Genomic DNA, 24,806 nt, shown 5'->3' with positions numbered 1-24,806 from the left:
ATTTGTGGTTCCAGAATCAAGTGTGTATTCCCCCCTGCCACACACGGTACTGTAAGCTCTATGAGAGAGGGACCTTGTCTGTCTTGCTCACCAATATCCTGGACACCTAGCACAGAGCCTAGCATGTGGTTGTACTCATTAAACATTTAAGTGGATAGATGAATGGGCAGGCAGACAGATGGACGGAGGATGGATGGGCGGGCGAGAGACTCAAGTGAACATTATCAAACTGTTGATCAGAGTGTTGTTCCTCCCCCAACACACACACCCCAGTGATAAAACACGGGAACTTCCTCTGAAGAAAATGGTACAAGTTGATATCATTCTTTAAGAATGGAAGCGAGGAGTCACTAAAGATTCCTTTTGCCCTTTAGATAATAGACATTACAAAATATCTTGGCTATTTTTCTCTCTGCTGTTGAAAAAGTCTCTTAATGAGCTTTCACACCTTAAGTAGCAAATGACCTTTTCTAGAGCCATCTATTCAAAACAAAGCGTGAATTGGACAGGTGGTATGGTTCTGCCCTTGGAAGTACAGAATCAGCCTTTTTAAACAGTGGTTCCTGTCTGTGAATGACCTTGTCCTCTTAGGAAATGCAGCCCCTCCTAGATTTCAGATTCCAGCATCCTGGTGTTGAGACCACAGAGTAATCCAGGCACGGAAAATGGACACTCCCAGTTGCCGAGTAGAAGAGCCGACTCGCTGACTCTCGAGATCTGAGCTCAGCAGACTTAGGTAGTCTTGTGGTTGCTGGGTTGTAGCGTTTCTGTCCCCCCATAAACAGTGCCCTTTAGGTTTGATTGTTCTCTCATACAGCTTGGTACAGGTAATGGTGAAAGGTAGGTCTCCTATCTAGTGGGGTTGGGGTTTGGTCAGCCCCATTTAAGTATGATCTGTGGGAAGCCAGAATGAGAGTGGTCCTCAGCCCACAAAGAGGGAACATTTCCTCTGAATGAAAACAAGATTATCTTTTTTCTGCCATCTCTCGCAGGGAGAGGAGGATTCTGAGATTAATTGCAAGTGGATAGGTAGTAACGGTTTATTCTTGGAGCGCTACTCCAGCCTCTTCCTTGCTCAGAGACCTTCTGTGGCTCCCACCTGCTGAACAGCTCCAATGTAAGACCCTCAGATTCTTGTCCAGACTTCCTAGCCTCATGGTTCATGACTCTCTCACTTTTTTTTAAAGAGGTATTTATTTTAGAGAGAGAAAGCATGTGTGAGTGGGGGGAGGGGCAAAGGGAGAAGAGAGAGAGAGAGAGAGAATCCCAAGCAGACTCCCTGATGCAGGGCTTGATCTCATGACCCTGTAATCAAGAGTTGGACACTTAACCGACTGATCCACCTAGGCACCCCTCATGACTCTTTTGCACCCCACTCACTGCAGCCAAATCAGGCTCCTTGCCCTTAAGTAAATCTGTCCATTACTTCATGACGTCCATCTCTTTGCACATGCTTTCCCTCCAGCTAGATTCTGACCCCCCGTTGCTACCCATCAAAATCCTACCCATTCTTTCATGCAGCTCTCAAGGACTCTGCTTCTGTAGGAATCCTTCCCTGATTGTCCAGGTAGAATTTAATCTTTGGCTCTTATAAATATCTGGAATTTATCCATACATCTTTTAGGGCCCCTGTGGGTTTTTTTCCTTTCTTATATACTTGTCTCACATCCGTGCTGTTTGTTGAGTCCAGGGACTTATTTATCTCTGTCTCCCCCATGGTTCTTTGGACATAGTAGATCCTCAGTCTGTCAACAAAGTCATCCTTCTTTGTTAGATGAATAAATACATAAAAACAATCCAGTTTATGTCCTCGAAAGTCATAAAGGAAGTACATGTATCCAGTTGTCCAAACTCCCTCGCTTAAAGTAACTTTATGTTTTCAGCTAAATTAAGCTGTACCTGGCCGTCTTTGAAATATAACCTTGCAAGCAACCTTGAAGAGAATGCTTTGCTGTATGCATGTGTGTGTGTGTGTATGTGTTTGTGTGCGTGAAGGTTATTAGAATAATCTCCTTAGCAGATAGACAAATGTTTGGAATTATATAAAGTCATCTAAACCTCACAGCAAAATCATTCCACCACCTTTGCAGGGTTAGTTGTAAGGGGGCTTGGGGGAAGAAGCCATGCTGAGATTTGCAGCAGAATCCTCAGAGCCTAGATGAAGCAGACGACCTGCTTGGCTTAACTTCCAGCATTGTGGTCTTAGAGCGGATAGTCGTTTTTCCATATTTTGAAGACATTCGCCAGGTGAGCCAGAGCTGCCAGGGTCCTCTGAGCGGGAGTTGCCACATCTGCAGTGTTGGGATTCGAGCATGCACTTTGACAGATCTTTCTCCTTGGGCAGAGTACCATTGGCTTGCTTCACCACCTTCCTTTCTTCCCTCCAAAGGGTGCCAGGCACGCTGAGTAGTGATTAAACAAAAGATTAAAATTCCATTTGTGTGTGTGAGTGTGTGGCTGTTTGAGCAATAATCGATTCTTCCCGTGGAATGTTAAGTAAAAGCACGCGGATACCAGAAGCATTCTTTAGAGCAGCCAGTCAAAATCCATTTCCAATTTATTGTTTAATGGGATTTCCACGTTAATTCTGCCAGCTGCCTCCACAGACTGTCCCTTGCCTCTCTTGCCGTGCTGTCCCAACCCCTTTGCCTCCTGTAGCAACAGGACCCCTGGGAACCAAGGGCAAAAGATGGTTGCTGAGGGGAAACAATCACAGCTTTTATAGACGAATATTTGAGTCTACAGAATTAAAGAAACAGCTGCCTCTGGACTGAAAATCCAGACGTGCTTTCTTGCACATTATTAAGCGATTGCCATTGCATAGGAATTGCTGTCTTTGGAGAAGGGTCGTCCGTGCCTTTCTTGTTGCTGAAGGTCTTGTGACCTTTGTTTCTATTGCAGAATGCCACTATTAACTAGGAACTTTGTTCTTGTCTGAAGAATTTCCACGTGGACACATGCCCTTCTGTGAATGGGGAGACTCTAAATCCTGTTCTCGGCAATGGCCGGTTGAATCGGCTCAGGTGTTAGGTTGCCTCTGAAGGGCTTACAGGCTTATTAATGATTCCTATCCCTCTTCTGTTCCCCCAGACATGCCCATCACAAGCACCGGATCATAAGCTTTCTCTAAAAATAGTGTATTAATAGTCCCCCTTTACTGAGAAGGCCTTTGTGCCAGACATGGAGCTGATGCTAAGCTAAGTTTGTTCTCCCAACAACCCACAGGTTATGGTCTCATTCTGTTAGTTTTCCCTATTAATCGGTCAAGGAAGTTGGGGTGCATCTGCCCTTGAAGTGAAACTGAGGTTTTTTCAACTCTGAACCCGGAGTGCTCAGAGTCATTAAACTAGACTGCCTGCCCTGTTGATAAACAGACATTTACTGGTTCAACTGATATTTATTGACAGCCTAAGATGGGCCAGGCATTGGCTAGGAATGCACAGTGATGAACCAAACCAAGGGATGCCCCTGCCTTCCAGAAGCTCCCAGTCTATCCTAAGGAGAAAACAGCCAGATCTGGTTTGATCTTTGGGGCTGGCAAGCTGTGGGATTTAGGGCAAATCTGTTCTCTGAACTTCAGATTTCATATCTGTAAATCGAGGCAGCTGGATTTAGACAAGTGGTTTTTCCAGCTTTACTATGACTCAGAATCACTTGGGGAATGTGTTTTAAAACACATCTTCGCCTCCCACCCCCCAGGTACTTTAATTTAATAGGTTCAAGGTGAGGCCTTGAAATTATATCTATAATGAGGGCCCAGATCTTCCAAAAACCACCCTTTGAGAGATACTAATCTAGCTGTAAACCCCATTAACACTTACACAGGATCTGTTTTGTCATGCCTGTATCCCCAGTGCCTAGCACAGTGCCTGGCACAGGGTAGGTCTTGATAAACATTTGGTGATAGTTTGGATGATCTATCTATGGGGTTTCCATCGATGGACCTCAGAGAGTCCTGGACCACCTGAAAATAACCAGTTTTTGTTAAGGTTTGTGGGTAGCCTTCAAAGGGTCCTTTGGGCACTGAAAGCTCTGTGATTTTAGGATTGAAACCTAAATCTTCTCCTCCCAAAAGCTCAGACCTATTAATTGGAAAGTGTTTTAACCCATGTAGCAAAATTTGAGTTCTGTATCAAGGTGATTTGATGAGATGTGAATTTACAGTAGATTCTTAAAATCCTAAAGGAGTTGATGTCCACATTTTATGTGTAAATTCTGAAAACCCTCAGGATACATTCTGTTTTTGTGATTTTTCTCACTTCTGAAAGTACCTATTGGGTAGGTAGTGCTGTCTCCATTTTCCAGGTGGGAAAATTGAGGCACTTGTGACTCCTGTAACTTGTCCAAGGTCACACACACTGCAAGGGCTCTCTTCACTGAAAACTAGCCTGGGAATCAAAGAATATGGCCCCTATCCTCTTGCCTGCTTATGTGGCTTTGATTGGGTATCTTGGCCCGTTTGGGCCTCTGCTTCCCCATCTGTAAGGTGGGAGAGGAGTGGACTAATTGACTCCGAGCAGCTGCTTAGCTTGGATGTTCAATGTTCCTCTATAACTACGTGCTTAGACATAGAGAACTCCCTGTGTCTGCAGGCTCTGACATCCTATTAGTTTAGGGAGATGGAAGGGCTAATGAGACCACCTAAACAGTGTAAGTCTTCTCTGTAGAACCTTCCAGAGGGTCAACCATCATGAAAGCAAAGGCAATGCCAGTGGTAGAAGCTGAGGGTATGAAACTCATAGAATTTTGGAACCTCAATTCTCTACCCTGTCATTTCAGCAATTCACTGTTCATTCTGAGAAGAAGAGTCAAGGAGTCTCCTTCCATGAGGTCACAGCTGTGAGATTCAATTCCGTGCCCCATTCCCAGTATCTAGGGAAGACTGTGATGAGCAAGTGGAGGAAATGGAGCCCTTTATGGAATTTTAGACACTTAAAATGTCCTTTAAGTGTGGCCTGACCCTTAACAATAGGAAATCTCCCTTTGTTTTCCAACTGGCAATTAAAAAAACAAAGCAAAACAAAATAAAACCTCAAAAGCCACCAGCTTGTTTTTTGCCAGTGACCTTTGATGGTAAATATCTGTTCAACATAGATACTAGAGCCCAGGTTTGGTCTGACCAGCACCCGAGCAGGCAGGATTATGGCCTTCTTCATTCTAGACCAGTAGTTCTCAAACCTGAGTGTGCATCAGAATCTCTTGGAGGACTTGTTAAAACACTGGTAGTAGGGCCTCATCCCCAGAGTTTCTGCCTCAGGAAGACTGGGGCTGGGCCCAGGAATTAACATTTCTTTTTTTTTTTTTTTTAAGATTTTCTTTCTTTATTTATTTGAGACAGAGCACATGAGTGGAGAGAGGGCAAAGCAGACCCCGCTAGCAGGGAGCCCGAGCATGGGGCCTGATCCCAGGACCCTATCCCAGGACCCTGAGATCATGACCTGAGCCGATGGCAGACACTTAACCCACTGAGCCACCCAGGCGCCCCAGGAATTAACATTTCTAACGAGGTCCCAGGTGGGGCAGTGCTGCTCACACTTTGAGAACCTCTTTAGATGGGCTTCTTCCATTAAGGTAGACTCAGCTTGCTGAGCTTCATTCTACCAGTGACCTAAGCAGTCAACTGAAGTTCCCAGTCTTTGGGTAGCAGGAGAGGGAAAAGGAATTGGGAGGGAGGGCGGGAAAAAAGGATTCCCAACAGCCGTGGACTAATCCTGCTTGACATCTTAGCAATGGAGTATTTTACCATGGACAGGTCCCTGACCCACCCCAAGGCTTGGCTGCTCTGTGTGTGAAATAGGAAAGTGGCTCCAGTCAGTTTCCAAGTGTATTTATTAACTTATTTGGAGATTTGATTGTCAATTTGTTTTTAGCAGGGGGCCTTTTTAAAATGAAATCTACATGGAACCGTGGTTCAGAGAACAGATGCATTGCTGGTCTGGTTGAAAGGGGGTCGAGATCCCAATCTCAGCACCCCTCCTCCCAGGGCAGCACTGAGTGGCTCCTGTAGAAATGTAGCTGAACGCAGTTGAAACCTGCTGGAAGAACTTCCAGCTCGGCTTTTGTGATTTCTGAGAACCCCGAGAACTGTTCGTAGACATGTGGGCTTTGTTTTCACAGTTTTCTTTCCTTCTCTGACCAACACATCTGGCATGCTAACTTTCAGAATTTTCTCCTTGCAGCTCAGAGAGGCCTGTAGGAGAGGGAATGCAAAGAATTGTTATTATCATTAGAGCTAATGTAAGGATATTGAGCCGTTGTGGAAAATCTGCTAACACAAGGACCAGCCAGAGACTTAATAAAGAGGCTTGGGGATGGTTTTATTCTGGTGGCTTCTTGTTAGTGCTAATGTTGCAGCATGCCACATGCTCAGGGCCTTCGTAGCTAATTACATGGGAAATAGGACTTTTGGATCTTGCATACCACAGTGGCAAGAAGAAGTCTGCAGGATTTTTAATGGGCAAGGTGATGTGGAACGCCATTCTCATTTACATGAACACAGGAAGATACTTAAAGAGCGTGCGGTGCGATGTCACCTGGGGAAGGCTCTAACTGAGCCCCCGGGCCAAGTCTTTAGACTTGACTGTTGGCATGGGGAAGAATCTGGAGATTTGATGACCCCAGATACTGGAATAAAACTCCTTTAGTTAGGGAAACCGCTTCCTAATAGGCCCACCAGGATGGACTTACCTCCCGGACACAATAAATGCCTTCAGAGCCCGGCCCCTGGGGGCTGCCCTCTTGTGACTGCTGTATATTCCCATTTTCTTTCAGCCTTCCAGTTGCTTGTTCATACATTCCACACACAATGGATGAATGTTCACCCTCTTTGGGACTGGGCCCTTGGGACTGTAGAAGTGATCAAGACCCGACTTCTGCTCCTGGGCTCAGAGCTCCTCAGGCCCGGCCCACCTCTGCCACTCTCCACCACACCTGGAAGTCTATGCCCTGCCTCTCACTTCTGCTTACCTGAAGCTTAGCCCAAATGCCCTCACGTTTGGGAAATTTTCCCCAGTTCTCTCAAATGGAAGTCAACTCCTACAGCCCTTTCTCCAGGCCTCTGATTTGAGGTTGACTTACCTACCCTGTCCAGTATGTTGCCATGCGCCACCTGGAAGGGTCTGAATTGAGATGAACACAAGTGTAAAATACACATTGGATTGCAAAGGCTTAGGGGATGCCCGGGTAGCTCAGGTCATGATCCCAGCGTTCTGGGATCGAGCCCTGCATCAGGCTTCCTGCTCATCAGGGAGCCTGCTTCTCCCTCTCCTTCTCCCTCTGCCTGCCTCTCCCCTGCTTGTGCTCACTCTCTCCCTCTGACAACTAAATTAATAAAATCTTTAAAAAAAAAAAAAGGATTTCAAAGGCTTAGTACAAAAAAAAAGAAAGAATGTAAACTATCTCGGTGATTTTTTACACTGTGTGTTGAAATAACATTTTAGATAGAATATATTGGGTTAAGTAAAATACATTACCAAAATTGAGTCATCTGTTTTTTATTTTTATTTATTTTTTTAGTGTGAATACTAGGAAATTCAAAGTTACACATGTGGCTCACATTTGTGGCTCGCATATTTTTGTTGAACAGCTACACTTACTGCTTTCTCCCTTGAGGGAGAGGACCGTCTGTCCATTTGTTTTCTCTCCTGCTGGTTTCTGAGTTCCAGGAGGGTGGACGCTGTGTACCTGTCATCCTTCTGACCTTTGCCCACCTGACTGGCAGACGGCAGCACTAACAAAGGTATACTGACAGAATTCATAAGTGAGCAGATGATGACAGACCATTAGCACCAAAAGCTCCCGTAGACAGTGCAATTTCTGGTCTCTGTTATTAAACTTATTTCCCTTTCCTTCTTTTTCACTGTTTTTATCTTTTTTTAAGGGCTCCCACAATCAGCAGAAGAAGATATTTTTCGGGGGAGATGGGCAAAAGCTGAAGGATTGGCATGACAAAGAAGCCATCAGGAGGGACGCCCAGCGTGTAGGTATGGAGAGCAGTATCGGGCACTGGCGGGTCCTGTGAGGGGCACGTATGCGTGCGTGCATGCGCGTGCACATGATTGGCAGGCGTGTCTGGACCTCCTGTTCACTCCCCCTCCATTTGCCATCATCCCTTCCCCTGCTTCCTGGGGGTCTCCCTCTTCACCTGTGAGCTTGACCCCTTTCTCCACTCACAGCACCAGATCCAGTGCCTTCAGGAATTGTCCCCGCCATCTTATTGGGTGATAGACAATGTCTCCCCACTTATGAGATATTTTACCACTAAAATGAGGAGCAGTCACGGTAAGAGCCAACATTTATTAAACACCTGCAGTGAGCAAGGCCTATGCTCCACACTTTGCACATTTTCTCAGGGAAACCCCAAGTCACCCTTTGTGGCCCATTTGATGAGGAGGGACCTGTAGCTCAGAGAGGTGGGGTAATCTGCCTGCAGTCACACAGTGAGAAAGAGGCAGGCTTGGGACTCGAACCTAGGTCTGGAGGACAGAGTCGGTCCCTACCCAGCTCTGTAGCCACAAGGTTGATGGATTTAGAAGGCTTCAGCTAAAGTTTGCTTTGGCTAATTAGTCTTTGGAGCAGTTCCTGTTACACTGAGGAGTTGGGAAGGAGTGGGGATGGGTGGGGTTTATAGAAATTATGTGGAAAGTCACCTCTAGAGAGCCTGGACTAAGAGTCAGGATGGCAGCCCTGCTCCTGGTGCCTCAGTTTCCCCATGTGTCAGTGGGGGCTCATGCTTCCTGCTCAGACAATCTCAGGGTGTCGTTGTGAAGGTGACACAAATAAAGTGATGGGTATGAAGCAACTTTACAATACTGGAAAGCACTGTAGAAATATAGGGATTGGTATTTTATTCATTTTTATCTCAGTTAAAAGCACCCACCACTATTGATTTTTTTTTTTTTAGATTACATTATGAAAAAACCAGACTACAACAAGGCTCTAAATAGAGCTGATATAATAACCGGTGGTCAGGGAAATCTAAAGACATGACATGCATTTTTCTGTAGGGCAGTGATTGAAAATGAAGTGCTGCTTAAACTGAGAAAGGAAACTTTTGAAAAAAGCTGATTTACCAGGCAGTTATCATACCAGAATTATTAGAACATAGGGCTAACTAGCAAGAAGAAGAGTAAGCAGTAGAGACATGATTAAGAATAATAATAACCAGCTTGTGTTTAGCGCTAACTCTGTGCCGGGCATCTTGCCCTGCATTATCTCTCTCCTTAATCATTACATTGAACTTTCTTATCCCCATTAATACAAAGGGCAAAGCTCGATCAGAGAAAGGCTAACGGCACTTCCAGGATGACAAAGCTGCGAGTAGCTGCCTTCCTGAAACTTCCCTCCCCAAGCAGATGCTTCTGGCTCTCCTATTTTCTGCTGGCTGCATTTGTGTCCCATGCGGAATCTGTCCTGGGCACGAGCCAGCAGCGTCTAATTGCGGAGCGTTCCGAGTTACAGATGGCGGCATCCTCTCTCTCATCTGGCTGGATGGAAGCAGGCACAGCCCTTGGCCCTACCTGTCAGCTTGCACCTTCCCATCAAGCTGATGTTGTCCACATTTACTTTGCCACGTAAATAGAGTGATGCTTAGACCACAAGCTCCAGAGATGAGGTGATTTTTAATAAGCTGACTTTATGGCCATTTCTTCAAGACTCTGTCCAGTTGCAGATTACTGGGCTGTTATTGCAGGGGTGGGTGTGGACATTCCTACTTACCATCTGCACCCTGGGAACCCAGAGAATAATTTCCTGGAGCATCAGGGATCCTCTCCCCAGATGAATTGTGCAGAGAAAGGACGGCTAGCACTTTCTCCACCCAAATCCATGACTCAAAGCAACACTTCTCAGGCAATCGTGGCCTAGGCTAGGCAGATCTTAATTGTTTGCTGACTTAAAAGGTCAAAGCATCTTTTATCATTTGTAGCATTTTTTATTTGCCTATGGAGTCTGCCTCACCTAGAGAGTAATCATAATATTGTTTACAAATTCTGCCATGTATGCAACTTGGCATTGGACCTTCTCCGTAGGGTGTGGGTACCAGACGGAGTGAAGCTGCAATTCAGAGTTGGTGTGACTGGCCCAAGGTTGGTCAGCTCATATGAAGTAGATCTGGCCTCCTGTCCGGCTGATGGGATGCCATGGTCAGGGATGTCTGGGGCCCCCGGCAGAGTAGGGGAAGCATGGACTTTGGAGCCCACAAACCTGCTTTTATAACCTTGTGTCCCAGTTTATCCATCCGTAGAATGAAGGCTCGCATGTTCGCCCAGATGGCTTGCTGTGGGAATGATGTGAGAACCAGTCTGTAAAGTGCATGACATGGGCCATAGCCAAATAAATACTCATTCCCTTCCCCTCTATAGACCATCCCTGTAAAATCTAGAGGTCCACTCTGTATCCAAGTATAAAGTTTTATCTCTGTGCTTTAATTTAATCATATCTTTCATCCTTCTTCCCCTACTCCATTCAATTAGCAACAGTGACTTTGCTCTTTTCTCCTAGGAAATGGAGAACAAGGGAGACCTTACCCCATGACCGATGCTGAGAGAGTGGATCAGGCATACCGAGAAAATGGATTTAACATTTACGTCAGCGACAAAATCTCCCTGAATCGCTCTCTCCCTGATATTCGTCACCCTAAGTGAGTGTGACATCTCTTAACTTTTGGGATCTAAGGATTTTGCCTGTGGCTCTTGATGAGAATTAATGAAAGAAAGAGATACATCAAGCGGGCTGGAGTAAATTCCCTCCTTGGGACACAGGGCCTTGGTGCAGAGGTTAATGTGATCTGATTCTCCTAGATTTAGAGGTGGGGTGGCAAAGGGGTGAAAAAGAGCTGGCCTCCTTCCCCTTTTCAGCCAGTGGAAACTGTAGGACCTCTGTGCTCTGACCGTCGGGGACATTCAAACCTCGCATTCAGACAGTTGCAGTGACAATTTCAACCCTCATGCTCCCCACTTTCCGTGTGATACATTTGTATTTCCTTTTCTTAAAAAGGGGCTTTATTTTCGCTATCCTGTGCACCTATATACTTAGGTCTTTTTTTAATAAGCTGTCTCAAGTCACTTTGAGACAGGACACATCATAGCAGTGATAAAGAGGGTAAGAGTGGCCACTAAAATTCTCTGAACGGTTATGCATTGTTTGCAGCATTTGAGGTTCCTGTGAGGTAGGTCCTATAATGGTGCCCATTTTACAGCTGGGGACACTGAGGCTTAAATGAGTGCCATAACTCATGGCCCCAAGGTGGCAAAGAAGCTGAGCCAGGTCTTCAACTCAACCAAAACCTGTAGTCTGGACCTTAAGCTCTCCTGCCTCCCTAGCCATTTCCAGGAGGCTTGTGCTGTGGTCCTGGTGATTTTCTACTAGAGCAGGAGTTCTTCAAGTCGGCATGTAGCAGAGTCACCCGGAAGGATGTTAGAGCCCAGGATATTGTGCCTCACCCCCATAAGTCCCGATTCAGTGGGTCTGGGTTAGGGCCCAAGAACTGGTGTTGTAGGTGAGCTCCCATGCGGTGCTGCTGCAGCTGATCTTGAGTCCACACTGTGGGACCGTCCACAGGTAGGGTTCAAAATAGCTTCTGCAGTAAGGCAGTGCTGAGCGGCACTGGAGCACACAGTGTTTTGCTCAGGGCTTAAGAAAGTAGAGCCCAGGAAAAGATAATAGCAGCTAACACTTAGTTGGTGCTTACTGTATGCGAGGCTTGGTTCTCAGCCAGTGGTTCTCAAAATATGGTTCCCAGGCCAGCACTGCCATAGGTACCTAGGAGCATATTAGACGTGCAAATTCTCCGTTCCCAGCCTACATCTACTGCATCAAAAGCTCTTGAGAAGGACCCAGCAATCAGTGTTTTAATGAGCCCTCCAGGCGATTCTGATGCAAAGCTTACGTTTTAGAAGATGTTCTAGGTACTTTAAGTGCTTTACCTCGCTCAGCCAAACCTTCCAAAAATCCAACGAGGTACATAACTTTATTATCACCATTTTACAGATAAGGAATCGAGGCATGATAAGGTTAGATGATTTGCATAAGAGGGCACAGTGGGTAAGTGGAGCCAGACCTTGAATGCGGGGAGTCTGACCTGGCATCCGTAATCCACAAGGTCTTTCCACCTAGAAGAACTCAATGGGTAGAATGCAGTACAGGCCCACCCCGGAGACATTGCTGGTTCTGTTCCAGAACACCGCAGTAAAGGAGTCAAAGGAGTTTCTTGGTTTCCCCGTGCATATAGAAGTCACGTTTACACTAAACTGTTGTCTATTAAATGTACGCTAGCATTATGTCTAAAAAACAACGTGCATACCTTAATTAACAAAAAACGTGTTATTGCTAAAAAATGCTAACTATCATCTGAGCTTTCAGTGAGTCGTAATCTTTTTGCTGGTGGAGGGTCCTGCCTGGACCTGGTGGCTGCTGACCAATCAGGGTGGCAGTTACCAAAGGCCGGGGTGACTGTGCCAATTTCCCAAAATAAAACAACAGTGAAGTTTGCTGCATCGATCAACTCTTCCTTTCAAGAAAGATTTCTCTGTAGCATGTGTTGCTGTTTGATAGCATTTACCCACAGGAGAACTTCTTTCAAAATCAAAATCAATCCTCTCAAACCCTGCCACTACTTTATCAACTCAGTCTATGTAATATTCTAAATACTTTGTTGTCATTTCGACAGTCTTCACGGAGTCTTCACCAGGAGTGGTTTCCATCTCAAGAAGCCACTTTTTTTGCTCACCCATAAGAAGCAGCTTCTAATCCATTAAAGTTTGCTCATGAGGTGGCAGCAATTCAAATATAATAATAATCATGAGAAAGTTAGAGATATTGTGAGAATTACCAGTATGTGACACACACACATGGAGCAAGCAAATACTGTTGGAAAACTGACTTGCCCAACACAGGGTTGACACAAACCTTCACTTCGTAAAAAGCACAGTATCTGAAAAACGGCATAAAGTGGAGTGACCATAAAATAAGGCATGCCAATACTAAAGAATTTATCTCAATAGCATGTTTGGGCTACTGACAAAATGCTTTCTGCCCCATTCCATCTTTCAGTTCCAGCAACAATACCTTGGGGTTGGCCTTATTATTATTATCCTCTCGACTTTGTAGATGAGGAAACTGCACAGCTAGGAATCTGTCCCCCACGGGTGCTGCTTATCCAGGAGGGGCCCTATTCATAAGGACTTCTTGCCATGAGCGGAGGGAGTGTGGGGCCTCGGAGTGCTTGTCCATGGCGTTTGCAATAATTTGTTTCATGGTCTTCACTGTCAAGCCCCAGATTTTTCATCTAAGTCTGAGAAGGTAGTTCAGATATTACTGATGTTGCTGGATTCAGAACTGTGACCTGAAACCAAGGGTCAGAAACTCAATTTATGTGTTTAGCCCCTTGCAGAGTTCAGAATTCTGCACTAATTTCATCCTGCTGGCTCTAGAAAAGAAGTTCATCTGGGAGCACTGCACTCTGACCTCAGCTGCTGTTCTGTGCTACTCTGGGGTCTCAACTCTGGCTATACCTGGGGTGGTTTTAAAAACAGACAGAGGCCAGGGCCCCGTCCCAGACCACTGGAATCCAAGTCTCTGGGGTTGCCTCTGGGGTCTCACTATTTTCTAAAACCTCGTAAAGTAATGCTCACTTATAGAACCTGGATTGAAAAACTGCTGGTGTGAAATAAGGAATATTTTTATAATGAGAGAGAGAGAAGCTAGGTGTGGTCACAGCTTTCATCTGTCCATTCATCTGTTCAGTCAGTAAATATACAGGAATGGTCTCCTGTGTGCTAAACCTTGTGCTTGACGTCAGGAACACAATGATAAATGAGCCATTATTGCTGCCTTGTGCAAGAGGTGGGGACAGATAGGCCAAGCACGTCATTACACCACAGATGAGAAGACCAGTAATAAGAGTAGACAGAGTACTTGGAACTCCAGAGGATACCCCCACCCAGCACCAGCCTTTGTGGGAAGACACTGAAGGTGGAGAAGTAGGCGAGAGATGCATAATGTCTGCCTTACGGATTAAAAGTTTGAAGCTCCCAGCTGGTTAGAGGCCCCCAGGTTGGGGCCTGGCACCCTGGTCTCCAGTGCACTGCTCTCCCCCAACAGCTCAGGAAAAGAAAGGTCTTCTTAATCTAGGAGTCCTGGGGCCCCCAGACAGGTCTGGAAAACTGAAGGAAGTAAAACAGTGCATTTTTCTTTTCATTAACCTCTCACTGAAATGTGCTGTTCCTTTCCATTATGACTGTAGGCAACAAAACACCTGTGATGTTGTCACCAAAAGAAATCACTTACTTTCACATTGCTTTACAGATATCCAGAAATGCCATGAATACTCATCCCTGCTTTGAAGTGAAGGTAGTTTTTAGAGCTGCTACTAGATTGTGTTGCTCAATGCATTCATAAGGAAATACTTTTAGTACTATATTTCAAATTGTTTATTATTTTGATAGCTATATCTCAGTCTAGTTGGTTTCCTTTATAATCTGTACTGTTTTATATTATGCATTGTAAATGCCACTCTGAGAAGTGGCCTAGACTTCAGCAGCCTGGCACAGGGGTCCAGGGCGTCAGTGAGGTGAGGAACCACTGGTCTAGGTGGCTGTGAATTGAGCCTGAGGATGCCGGAGGCTCCTCTGTTGCCAGCCTACCCAGCCAGCCTCCACGTCACCAGGAAGAATGTTCCTAAATCCAGTGCTCCTGACACCCCCCCACACCCCGCCCAACACACGCTTTTTCAAATTCCCAGTGTGGAACCTCACTTTCCAGAAATGAGTTGACAGATGTCTTGAAGAGCATTTATTCTTTCCCGGGCTGGGCGGGGGGTTTGGTGGATCTTTCCTGCAGACGGCAGAAATGTGTGAGGAAGTTAGAGCAGCGGAGACACTCTCTCCCTCTGGTTTCTTTGAGCTGAAACAAGTTCTCTAGCAGGAGCTGAGGTAATGTTTGCCTTTTACTTCTTCAACTGAATGTTGGCAATAGCATGCCAAGAACAGGATTGAGGGCCTTTTTGTGCCAGAAGCTGCACCAGGGACCATGGAGCCACAGAGAACGGACACCAGGCAGTTGGGCCTCACTTGCTGGGCTTGCATGTGGGAGGCGGCCAGCTGGCTCTGAGGGGACCTGCCCTCTGCACCGCCCGTGGAGGGAGCCCCAACAGAGGCTGGCTGGTGCGCTGCCCTGCTTTCCCTGCTTCCTGGGGGAGGGAGGGGGTGGCGGCGGGGAGGTTTGCTCGGCAGCCAGACATGGAGGCCCCTCTAGGGCACAGAGCTGATGCCAACAGCCCCAGCTGCTGAAATGCCTGGGGTCTGAACGTTCCTGTGCAAACTTCTCTGAGAAAATGGTCATTTTCTCCCATGCAAACATTATCCATGGTGGGACTGAAAGCAGTCAAAGAATGTGCATGGTAGGAGGGAAAACTATCTACAATCCTGACCTGCTTTCTCCAGTCCACTGGTTTAGCTTTTAGTAAATGAATGAACCTGAATGGAATCTTTGTTGCAATAACAGGCCCAAATCTACCAGATTCTTGGTTCCACGCTTTTTGCTTGGTGCTTTTCGCTAAATCAGCTCCGTTGATTTATGGCATATGCTGAATTAACTCAAAAGAGCTTAGAAGTTCATATGATTATAATAGGCCAGTATTCTATGGATCGCCTTTACATCTCCAACAAGTCACAAAAGCAACAAGGAGACAATTATAGCCTATTCGTGTTGACAAACATTTATTAAATATATACTCTGGAAAGAAAGACAACTTGTCAGCACAAGTTTAAATCAACCACACTTACAGCACTAGTTGTAATGATAATAATAGTGCCCCAAACATGAATGTACACACAGACATACAAAAATGCTGTTTGGGGGCCAAGACGGAGTAACAGGGACATCCTCCTGCCTGAAATAACAACAACAAAGGACAAACCGTGAAACAATGGTTTATAAGACATTGGACATTAGTCAGTGGCAGGCAGTAATTCTTTTTTTTTTTTAATGATTTTTTATTATATTATGTTAGTCACCATACAGTACATCCCTGGTTTCTGATGTAAAGTTCGATGATTCATTAGGTTGCGTATAACACCCAGTGCACCATGCAATACGTGCCCTCCTTACTACCCATCACCAGTCTATCCCATTCCCCCACCTCCCTCCCCTCTGAAGCCCTCAGTTTGTTTCCCAGAGTCCATAATCTCCCAGGCTTCATTCCCCCTTCTGATTACCCCGCCTTTCTTTATCCCTTTCTTCTCCTACGGATCTCCCTAGTTCTTATGTTCTATAGATGAGAGAAACCATATGATAATTGTCTTTCTCTGCTTGACTTATTTCAGTTAGCATTATCTACTCCAGTGCCGTCCATGTTGCAGCAAATGTTGAGAACTCATTCTTTCTGATAGCTGAGTAATATTCCATTGTATATATGGACCACAGCTTCTTAATCCAGTCATCTGTTGAAGGGCATCTCGGCTCCTTCCACGATTTAGCTATTGTGGACAATGCTGCTATGAACATTGGGGTGCATATGGCCCTTCTCTTCACTATGTCTGTATCTTTGGGGTAAATACCCAGTAGTGCAATGGCTGGATCATAGGGTAGCTCAATTTTTAACTTTTTAAGGGACCTCCACACTGTTTTCCAGGGTGGCTGTACCAACTTGCATTCCCACCAACAATGTAGGAGGGATCCCCTTTCTCCACATCCTCTCCAGCAATTGTTGTTGCTTGCCTTGTCCATGTTTGCCATTCAAACTGGCGTAAGGTGGTATCTTAGTGTGGTTTTGATTTGAATTTCCCTGATGGCTAATGATTTTGAACATTTTTTTCATGTGTCTGTTAGCCATTTGTATGTCTTCATTGGAAAAGTGTCTGTTCATATCTTCCAGGCAGTAATTCTTAAAAGAAACAAACGAGGTAAGCCCTACAAGTTCCCCAGCTTTTGTCTCGAGAGAGTTTCCAGGCCATGGTGTAGGGAGGGGAACCCAGGTAGAGACCGAACAGTGCTGTGGATTAGTCTAAAAAATCATAAATTATGACCCAGAAAGGTCAAACTGTTTCTAAGTAACTTAACTGCATTCCAGAACAAAGCTTGAGATTATAAAAAAGACAATTTAATATTGTCAGTATTCAGCATGGACCAAGGTAAAACCCAGTCAAAGATTATCAGGCACGCAAAGAAGCCAAGAAACATGGCCTATAATGAGGAAAATACTAATCAGAATAAACCCAGAGTTGACAAAGATTTTAAAATTAGTAGAGGACACTAAAACAGTTATTATAACTGTATTCCATATGTTTCAAAAATTAAGTAGACACATGGATCTTATAAAAAGTCCCAAACTGAACTTCTAGAAATGAAGGTAACAGTGTCTGTGGTGAAAAATAGTGTATGGGATGAATGGCAGCTTAGATATTGCAGGGGGAAAATAAAAAGTGAAACTGAAGAATAGGAAAATAAACTATTCCAAAATAAAATACAGAAAAATAATTTTTCAAAATTAAAAGATCATTAATGAACTATGGGACAACATTAAGCAGTCAAATATCCAAGTAATTGGAGTCTGTGAAAGGGAGGAGGAAATCAGTGGCCAAAGTTTTCCATGGGGAGTGACAACTATAAAACCACAGATCCAAGAAGCTCAGTGAAACCCAATCCAAGACACATGAATAAAAAGACACCATGTACATCATTATCAAATGACTACAAACCAGTGATGAAGATGAAGTTTTAGAGTAAGCGGGAAATGAAACNGGTCACTGTCCAGCTGGGCTAAGCTGGGGCCCTGAACAGAGGGGCTGGGCAAGGAGCCGGAGGGAGGAGCGCACAGAGAAACTTGGGCTTGGGGCTGCCTCTCCTGGGTTGGGGCCACACTCAGCAGCACAGGGAACCAGGCTGACAGCTGGGGGAAGGGGCTCTTCTGATCTCTGTCAGAACCAACAGGCATTTCCCCTTTTATAAAGAAACGCCAGGTGAGGCCACAGGGAAAGAAGACCCTTTGGTGACTTGTTCTCCATGCGGCGATGCTCTGAAGCCCCTCTTTTTTACCTGAGAGGGGAGCAGAACTTCCAGAGTGAGATCGTGCGGTCTGCCACGGTTCCACGTGGGGGCTGGGCCTCCGTGGCCTGGAATCCCTGGCCTCCTGCTGGTGCCAGAGCTTCTCCCTGACTAGAGCCTGGGCATCAGCATCTGTGGATTCTTACGTGGCGGGGGGCGGGGGAGCAGGTGGCCCCTCTCTGTACTCCTGCCGAGCGGTTTCTGCGGGAGGGCAGCTCCCACCCCATTCCCGGGACCAGCACCGTTTGCCGGACAGTGAACGTCCAGGTAGCTGGTCAAGTGGGAAACGGATTCTCTGACATGATCCAATGCGGAGCGAAACCATGGGCCTCACGTGGGGGAGAGGCCGCGATACGGGAGGCGCGTCTGGACAAACCAGTGTATTTTAGTAAACAAGACCGTGATCGCGGATTTCCCGTTTGGTAGCAGGGCGGACACACACTTGACATCGTGTAACAATACGAGGACACGGACAACACTCACCGCCTGGCACACGACTGGGTACTTGGTGCGGTTGACGCCGCCGGCAAACACTGTGAAGGTCAGAGCCGCGTGGAAGCAGAAATTGAGGAGTGTGTGTCGGCCTTTCCGGCTGATTCGGATGGTGCTATGGAAGATGGAGGTTTCCCATCAGAATCCGGCATGCAGGGCAACGCGTGCAATGCAGCCCCCTTAGCCAAATGCTGTGCTCCGTCTACACGGGGACCGAGCGGAAGACCTCCAAGGCGTGACTGAGTGGGGGTCAGGGGAGCGCACCCAAAGGACCAGATGGAGAGAAAAGCATAGGGACTTGCTGAATCCACCCTTAGTGTGTGGCTGTAGGATGCTTTTGTGGTAAATCAGGCAGGAATGCTCTGACTGGAAGGGTTTTGAGAAATCTCAAACCTGGTCATAGGCCAGATGCTGATACTGAAGCCCTGAGACTCTGTGACTTGTGTGGTCGCACAGACAGAGGGTGGGAGGGGTCCCCTGGCCACAACTCCTGGTTCCCAGGACAGAGTTCTTCCCTGTCTGTGCAGATGTCTGGTACCTCAAGAAGAGGGCATGGCTGTGACTGACTGTGAGCAAGAGCCCCTGTAGCCACGCTTGTCCCTGGACTAGGGTGTTGTCTATGGCTGTGACCATCTCCATGACTAGGCCTCACCCTGGCTGTGGCCACAACAGAGATTGCTCAGCCCTTCCCCACAACCGTGGCCTTGGACACGCCCAAGCCTCTTCTCATCACTGTGGTTATGGCCACAGTCTAGGCTTCACTCATGACCTTGATTATGGGCTTGACCCTGACCATGGCAAGACCCCTCCTCACATTTCCCAGTGCATCTTCGAGTGATGCAGACATACCAGGTCACCCCCCGCCCCTTGCAGGCAGAGGTGGCTGGGAAACCAGCTCAGCAGAAAAACAACTAGGTCCCCGTCCCCCACCAGATTAAAAGGCACAGTGCAAATGTGTGTGAGGGTTCTGGCAGCTACTGTAACTTCCTAAGGATGGGGCTCTTGCAGCAGCTGAACTGAGGCCACTGTGGGAAGACCCTGACGGAGGCTTAGAGTGGAAGGGCACGGCTGTCCCTGCGCACTTGGCCACCCTTGGCTGCAGCCAGCCCCCGGTGCTAGGCAGGCGATCTGTGATGCCCTCAGGGACTTCTTGCTACGTGAGGGCATCTCTCACTGTACGGTCTGCATCTGAAGGCGAAAGCATGCGATCTCGAGCACAGTGGGCCTTACTTCTGGTGCACGATGTAGGTGACGACGGAGGCGAGGAGACAGAGCAGCATGACGGCCGTGCACGCGTACACCACGGGGTGCAGGAACTCCCCTGGGTACTGGGGCAGGGAGAGGACAGTCTTCAAATCCTGGAAAGAACACAGAGCAGACCGTGTGAGCAGAGACTATGGACTGGGCAGAGCTGCCTGGACCCCCGGGTCGGGCCTCCCCCCTGCAGGTCGTCAGGGGCGTCTGCTGAGTCGAGCAGAGATTTGTGACGGGTGACCTGCTTCCCTGGAACGCGTCTGCCTGAGGGCCCCAAGCTGCACGCCATGAGGGTCTGGACGGAGCCGTGCACAGGGGCAGCGGCACGTAGCAAATGCCCCCAGTCCCGCTTCCAGCCTCAGGCACACTGAGATTCTGCTTTATGGCATCCCCCAGGAGAATTCCATGTCATGTCCCTGGAGCCGACTCCAGTCATGGAGAAAGAGCAGTGCGGCCCTGAGCCTTCTGGAGAGCACTGCAGCCCAGGGTCAAAGGCCAGAGTTCAAGGGGGAACACGTTTCCCACAGGGGCGTGAGGCTGAGGGGCAAGGCCCATGGCTGGACGTGTGAACTGAGGGAGTTTTGTCTTTTTGTCCATAAGACCAGTGAGGTGAGCTCCCACGTGTCGGCACAGGCAGCTCCTAGATTTACCTGCCCCGGGACCAGTAGAAAACGTGGCAGCAAAGCACAGCGTCACGCAAGCAGGCCTCGCACACCCCGCCAGGTACTCAGCAACCAAGTCTGGTGATTTCTGTGCCCTGGAGGAGAGCACCCCAAGGGTACAGACCCTTCTCTGCCGTGTGGGCTCCAGAGGCACCAATGGGAGCCCTGGCCTCATGCCCCTCTGACCTCTGACACTCACTGAGCAATGTTCCAGACCCTTGATGTGTCGTCACTCACTGAGTCACAGGGAAACCCTGCTGTGGACTGAAACGTATCCCTACAATTGAGGGGCTGGAGTCCTCGTGCTCCATGTGACTGCAGTGGAGGTGGGCCTTCATGGGGAGAATGAGGTCACGGGAGGTCATAGGGTGAGGCCTGGTTCTATAGGACCCACGTCCTTATAAGAAGGAGACTAGGACACGACCTGCCCAGAGGGAAGGCCATCGGAGGGTGCAGCGAGAAGGCGGCTGTCTACATGTCCAGGAGGGTGGCCTCAGGAGAAACCACCCTGTGACACTTGACCTTGGACTTCCAGGCTCTAGGACTGAGTGACAGTTCTATATTTTAACCTCCTCTGCCTGGGGCGCTGGTTACAGCTGCCCGCACCCCCCCACTGGGGTGCTGGGTACGATCCCCCGGCACCCTGTTATACATGCCACCCCCTGGGTGCTGGTCTCAGCTCCCCCAACCCCCCTGCCCCCAGGTGCTGGTCACGGTCGTCGTAGCAGCTGGATACACCCCATTGGGGGGTTGCTCTTCTTCCCACTTTCCAGGTCAGAGGGTGAAACCCTTTCTTGACCTCTCAGCTCATGCTCTGAGCCACACGCTCTGCTCGCACAGCCCCCAGGACCTGCCCGGCTTGGGGAGGGCAGGCGGGGGCTGGTGCCCACAGAGGGCTGCCCGGGCGTCCCCTGTGAGACCATGCTGAGCTGCCCAGTTGTGACAACAGACTGGTGGTGGGGGGTGGTGGCATCTGTAGCCTTGCCAGCAATGCCCAAGGCGGATGCACCCACCCCAGGTGACACGGGCTCTGGATGTGCGATGGGCTCCTCCCCGGGCACTCAGGGCAGCAGGGAGCAGCCGGTGCTCCTCCAGGATGGTGCCCAGCCTGAGTCATGCGAGAAAAGGACAGAAATGCCCTTGAAGGGCCCTTGGCCTCGCCAGGGCTGGGAAGGCGGGCGTCCAAGAGCTCAAGCTGCCTCCTTTCTCGTCAGTCCAGCTAAGACAAGGCCCTGGCCAGTTGGGGAAAGTCAGATTCTTTAGAGGGAATTCCAGGGACAGCCAAGGGCCACCCTAGTGTCCAGCCATGGCCTTTGCACCTTGATCTTTCTCTGCCCAGTGACCTTTTCAAGGAGACCTCTCTGCTGTCATGGCAACTGCAGATGGAATCCTGTCACTGTGGAAAGGTGCCGAGCGACCTGGACACCAAGGGACTTCTCCCAGTCTGACTGCTGAAGGACCTAGCTGATGATCAAAACCAGAAGGCTCACCCCTGACCCAGCTGCTGACCTGATGTAACCAAAGGAGCACCATGTTGCTTGGTAGACTGTTGGCTGGACACTATGGTGGCCCCATACAGCCTCGACTGTCCACGGGCCAGGAAGCCTGAAGGGCAGGTGCGGATGTGCACAGAACACCAACGACTCCCATCCAGATGACTGGGGTTTCAGCAGGACCCATGGTGCACATGCGGCCCCAATTCCCATGAAATCATGAGCTCAGGAGCAAAGACAGCCAAAGGACGCCAGCTTCAAGGTGACAGGGACGCCATGGCTGCAGGGCCCCCTTGGGACAAGTGGCTGCAGCTGACTGTGGCCTGGAGCCCTGCAGGCCTGGCCCGCCCCGGTCACTACACCCACGCCCAACGAGGCTTCTCCCTAAGGCACACTCGTCACCCGGGGCCTTGGTGGCCGTGGCAGGCACCCACTGGGCCCTCCATCCTGCAGCGTGGAACTTGCGTCTGCAAGGACAAGTTTCTGTGATGCAGGACACGATTGTCTGTTGGTGAAGAATAGGTGTTTTGTAAGGAAGATGGAGCAGCCCAGCTTGTCTGTCTCCCTGGGGCTTGCTCGGCTCCCCGGGTTGTGCCGGATGCTGGAAGCGCTCACGCACCCTTACGTGCCACCCCAGCTTCTGGAGCGCTCCCTGGGGCCCTGGGGAGGTCCGGGTTTTTGGTGCTTGTCACTGTCAGCTGGCACCAGCTTCCCGACAATTGTAACTCACTGCAAAATTTGAGGAAAGCAAGTTTTCCTGGTCAAATCCTGATGTGTAATTATCTTCTCACTGCTGTTCCTTCTGAAACTGTCTGCTGCTGACAGGTGGACAGTGGCCCAGCCAGCTGTAGAAAGTCAGGCCTGATCACACCCCAGAGATTGCCCAGGCCCTCGTGTGTGTCATTAGTTCTTTTCACAGAGACGACAGTTTTTAACCTGGGGTCTAAAAACCCGATGCTTGACCTGGCTGGGACGGGGTTCTCGTGCATGGAGCCTGACTTGGGTTGAGGCCGGGGGTGCGCCCACCCCTCCAGGGACTCATGGTCCCTTCCTGGCCTTTCTTGGGGTGCTATCACTGCTCACCCAAAGGCCCGCACCTTCCTGTTGGGGGCAGGGGTGGCAGGTAGCGAGCGGCCGGGCAATGCAAGCGCACCCATCCTAAAGCAGAGTCCGCCGTGGCGCCTGGAGCCCCGTGTCCCCGCACAGCATCCCAGGGCTGGAGAAGTGGGTCTGGCGCCCAGAACCTGCCACCAGAGAACTCACGCTCAAGGGCACCCTATCTGCCAAGTTTTATCCACACACCCCAACCCCTTTTTGCTAAGCCAGTGGGAAGTCAGACCTCATTCCTGCCACAGGCAAACGCTTCGGGGTGTCAGCTCAAGACACAGCACTTCCTGAGAACGGTGCTCAGGCCAGCGCACATGGCTGAGGTCACCCCGATTGGGGGTGCTTCTCATCCGAGGGCCCCTTTTATAGCAGCAAGGTGGGGGGGCTTCTGAGCTCCGGAGCAGCTGCACCAACAATGTGCATTTTACAAGACACAGAGCTTCAATTCCATTTGGCCTCCTATTTTTTTCCTCAAAGTTAGTTATCAACTGTGCCTTTCTACATTTTTAGAGGTGACATTTAAAATTCAAAGTAGGTAATGCAAAAGGGAGATATTATTCTATATTTTAAAGTTCACGCACGTACGAGTTCCTCCTGGAGGAATTATTTTGCAAGCCGTCCCACAGACAAGATCCTTGTGACGTGTGGGGCTGACTCCCCGGGACGGGTCCCTTGAGTGCCCTTGGGACCAGTATGGCCCTCACATCAGAGAGGCTGGGCTCAGTCCAGAGAACCATCCTGCTGCTGTGGCCCCCAGCTCGCAATCCCTGCGNACCATCCTGCTGCTGTGGTCCCCAGCTCGCAATCCCTGCGCACCGCTCTGCCTTTAGAAGCCTTGCGAGATTGTCTTTCCCCCTGGGAAATTTGGGCTTCCATCTTCCCACGGGCTGGCCTGTGTTCTCTGTGGAGCCTGGAGGCTTGGAGCTCTTGCCTGTGGTTTGCTTGTATTTTCCCTTTTCTTTTCTTGAGGCTCACCTTCCTTTTACATTTTATTATTATTTGAGTTGGATGTGTACTTTTCAGTTTGTTCTGCAAATAAATCAACTTGGATGTTAAAAGAGAGAGATAAAAAGAACGAGGAAGGAGGTATTATATCAGGTGTCAGTTGTCTGATCAAGATGAGGCCCTTTTGTTAGGGGGTGGGGGGGGCGTAGGAAAGTGGCCTCTTCCACCAGGGAGATGCAGGCCGTCCTCGGCGTCCCCTCTGCCTCTGTTCTGTACCAACTGAGACGGATCTCATTATGAGTCCCTGATGTCCCTTGTCTGTGTTTTTAATGATCATTGCATCTCATCGATCTGCCAGCCTTCCATGAAAGTGTCCCAGGGGAAAGGCAGAGGCAAAAGGTAAGTAATTTATTCATTCGGAGCACAAATTACCCTAATTGGACATCACATTTGTACAGTTTGTTACATTTTTCTCTTGGCAGGGTATGTGGGAAACAGCACACGGACTCCTACTGGCCTGGGGTTACTGGCCTCAGGGGTTAACATTCAGGGGAGCAATGGGGTGACACAGTCTCCATTTCTGGGATGAAGGTAAGCTTGTACGCTTTTAGAAATTTAAATATGAGGCTGAATGAAGAGTAGCAAGGGGAGAACTGGTGGGGCTCCAGGTCCTTGCAGGGGCGTGCAGGTGTGCAGGTCCTTGCAGGTGCATGGAGGTGTGTGCAGGTCCTTGCAGGTGTGCAGGTGCATGGAGGTTCCTCGCAGGTGTGCAGGTACGTGCAGGCCAGTGCAGGTGCGTGTAGGTGTGTGC

The 24,806-nt window shown here is 48.6% G+C and overlaps 1 protein-coding gene across 1 annotated transcript in view; it reads left to right on the top strand.

Moving 5' to 3' along the window:
* Positions 1–24,806, top strand: part of GALNT10 (polypeptide N-acetylgalactosaminyltransferase 10) — a 221,597-nt gene that overhangs the window by 85,813 nt on the left and 110,978 nt on the right. The window contains exons 3-4 of the mRNA XM_002917167.4: positions 7,880–7,982; positions 10,501–10,639. Coding sequence (XP_002917213.3) covers positions 7,880–7,982; positions 10,501–10,639 — 242 coding nt within the window. The remainder of the gene's footprint in view (positions 1–7,879; positions 7,983–10,500; positions 10,640–24,806) is intronic.

Source organism: Ailuropoda melanoleuca, chromosome 3 (genome assembly GCF_002007445.2).
Source record: "Ailuropoda melanoleuca isolate Jingjing chromosome 3, ASM200744v2, whole genome shotgun sequence".
Taxonomy (NCBI): domain Eukaryota; kingdom Metazoa; phylum Chordata; class Mammalia; order Carnivora; family Ursidae; genus Ailuropoda; species Ailuropoda melanoleuca.
Note: the sequence above shows the minus strand (reverse complement) of the source record. Positions and strands in the feature narration are given on the sequence as shown.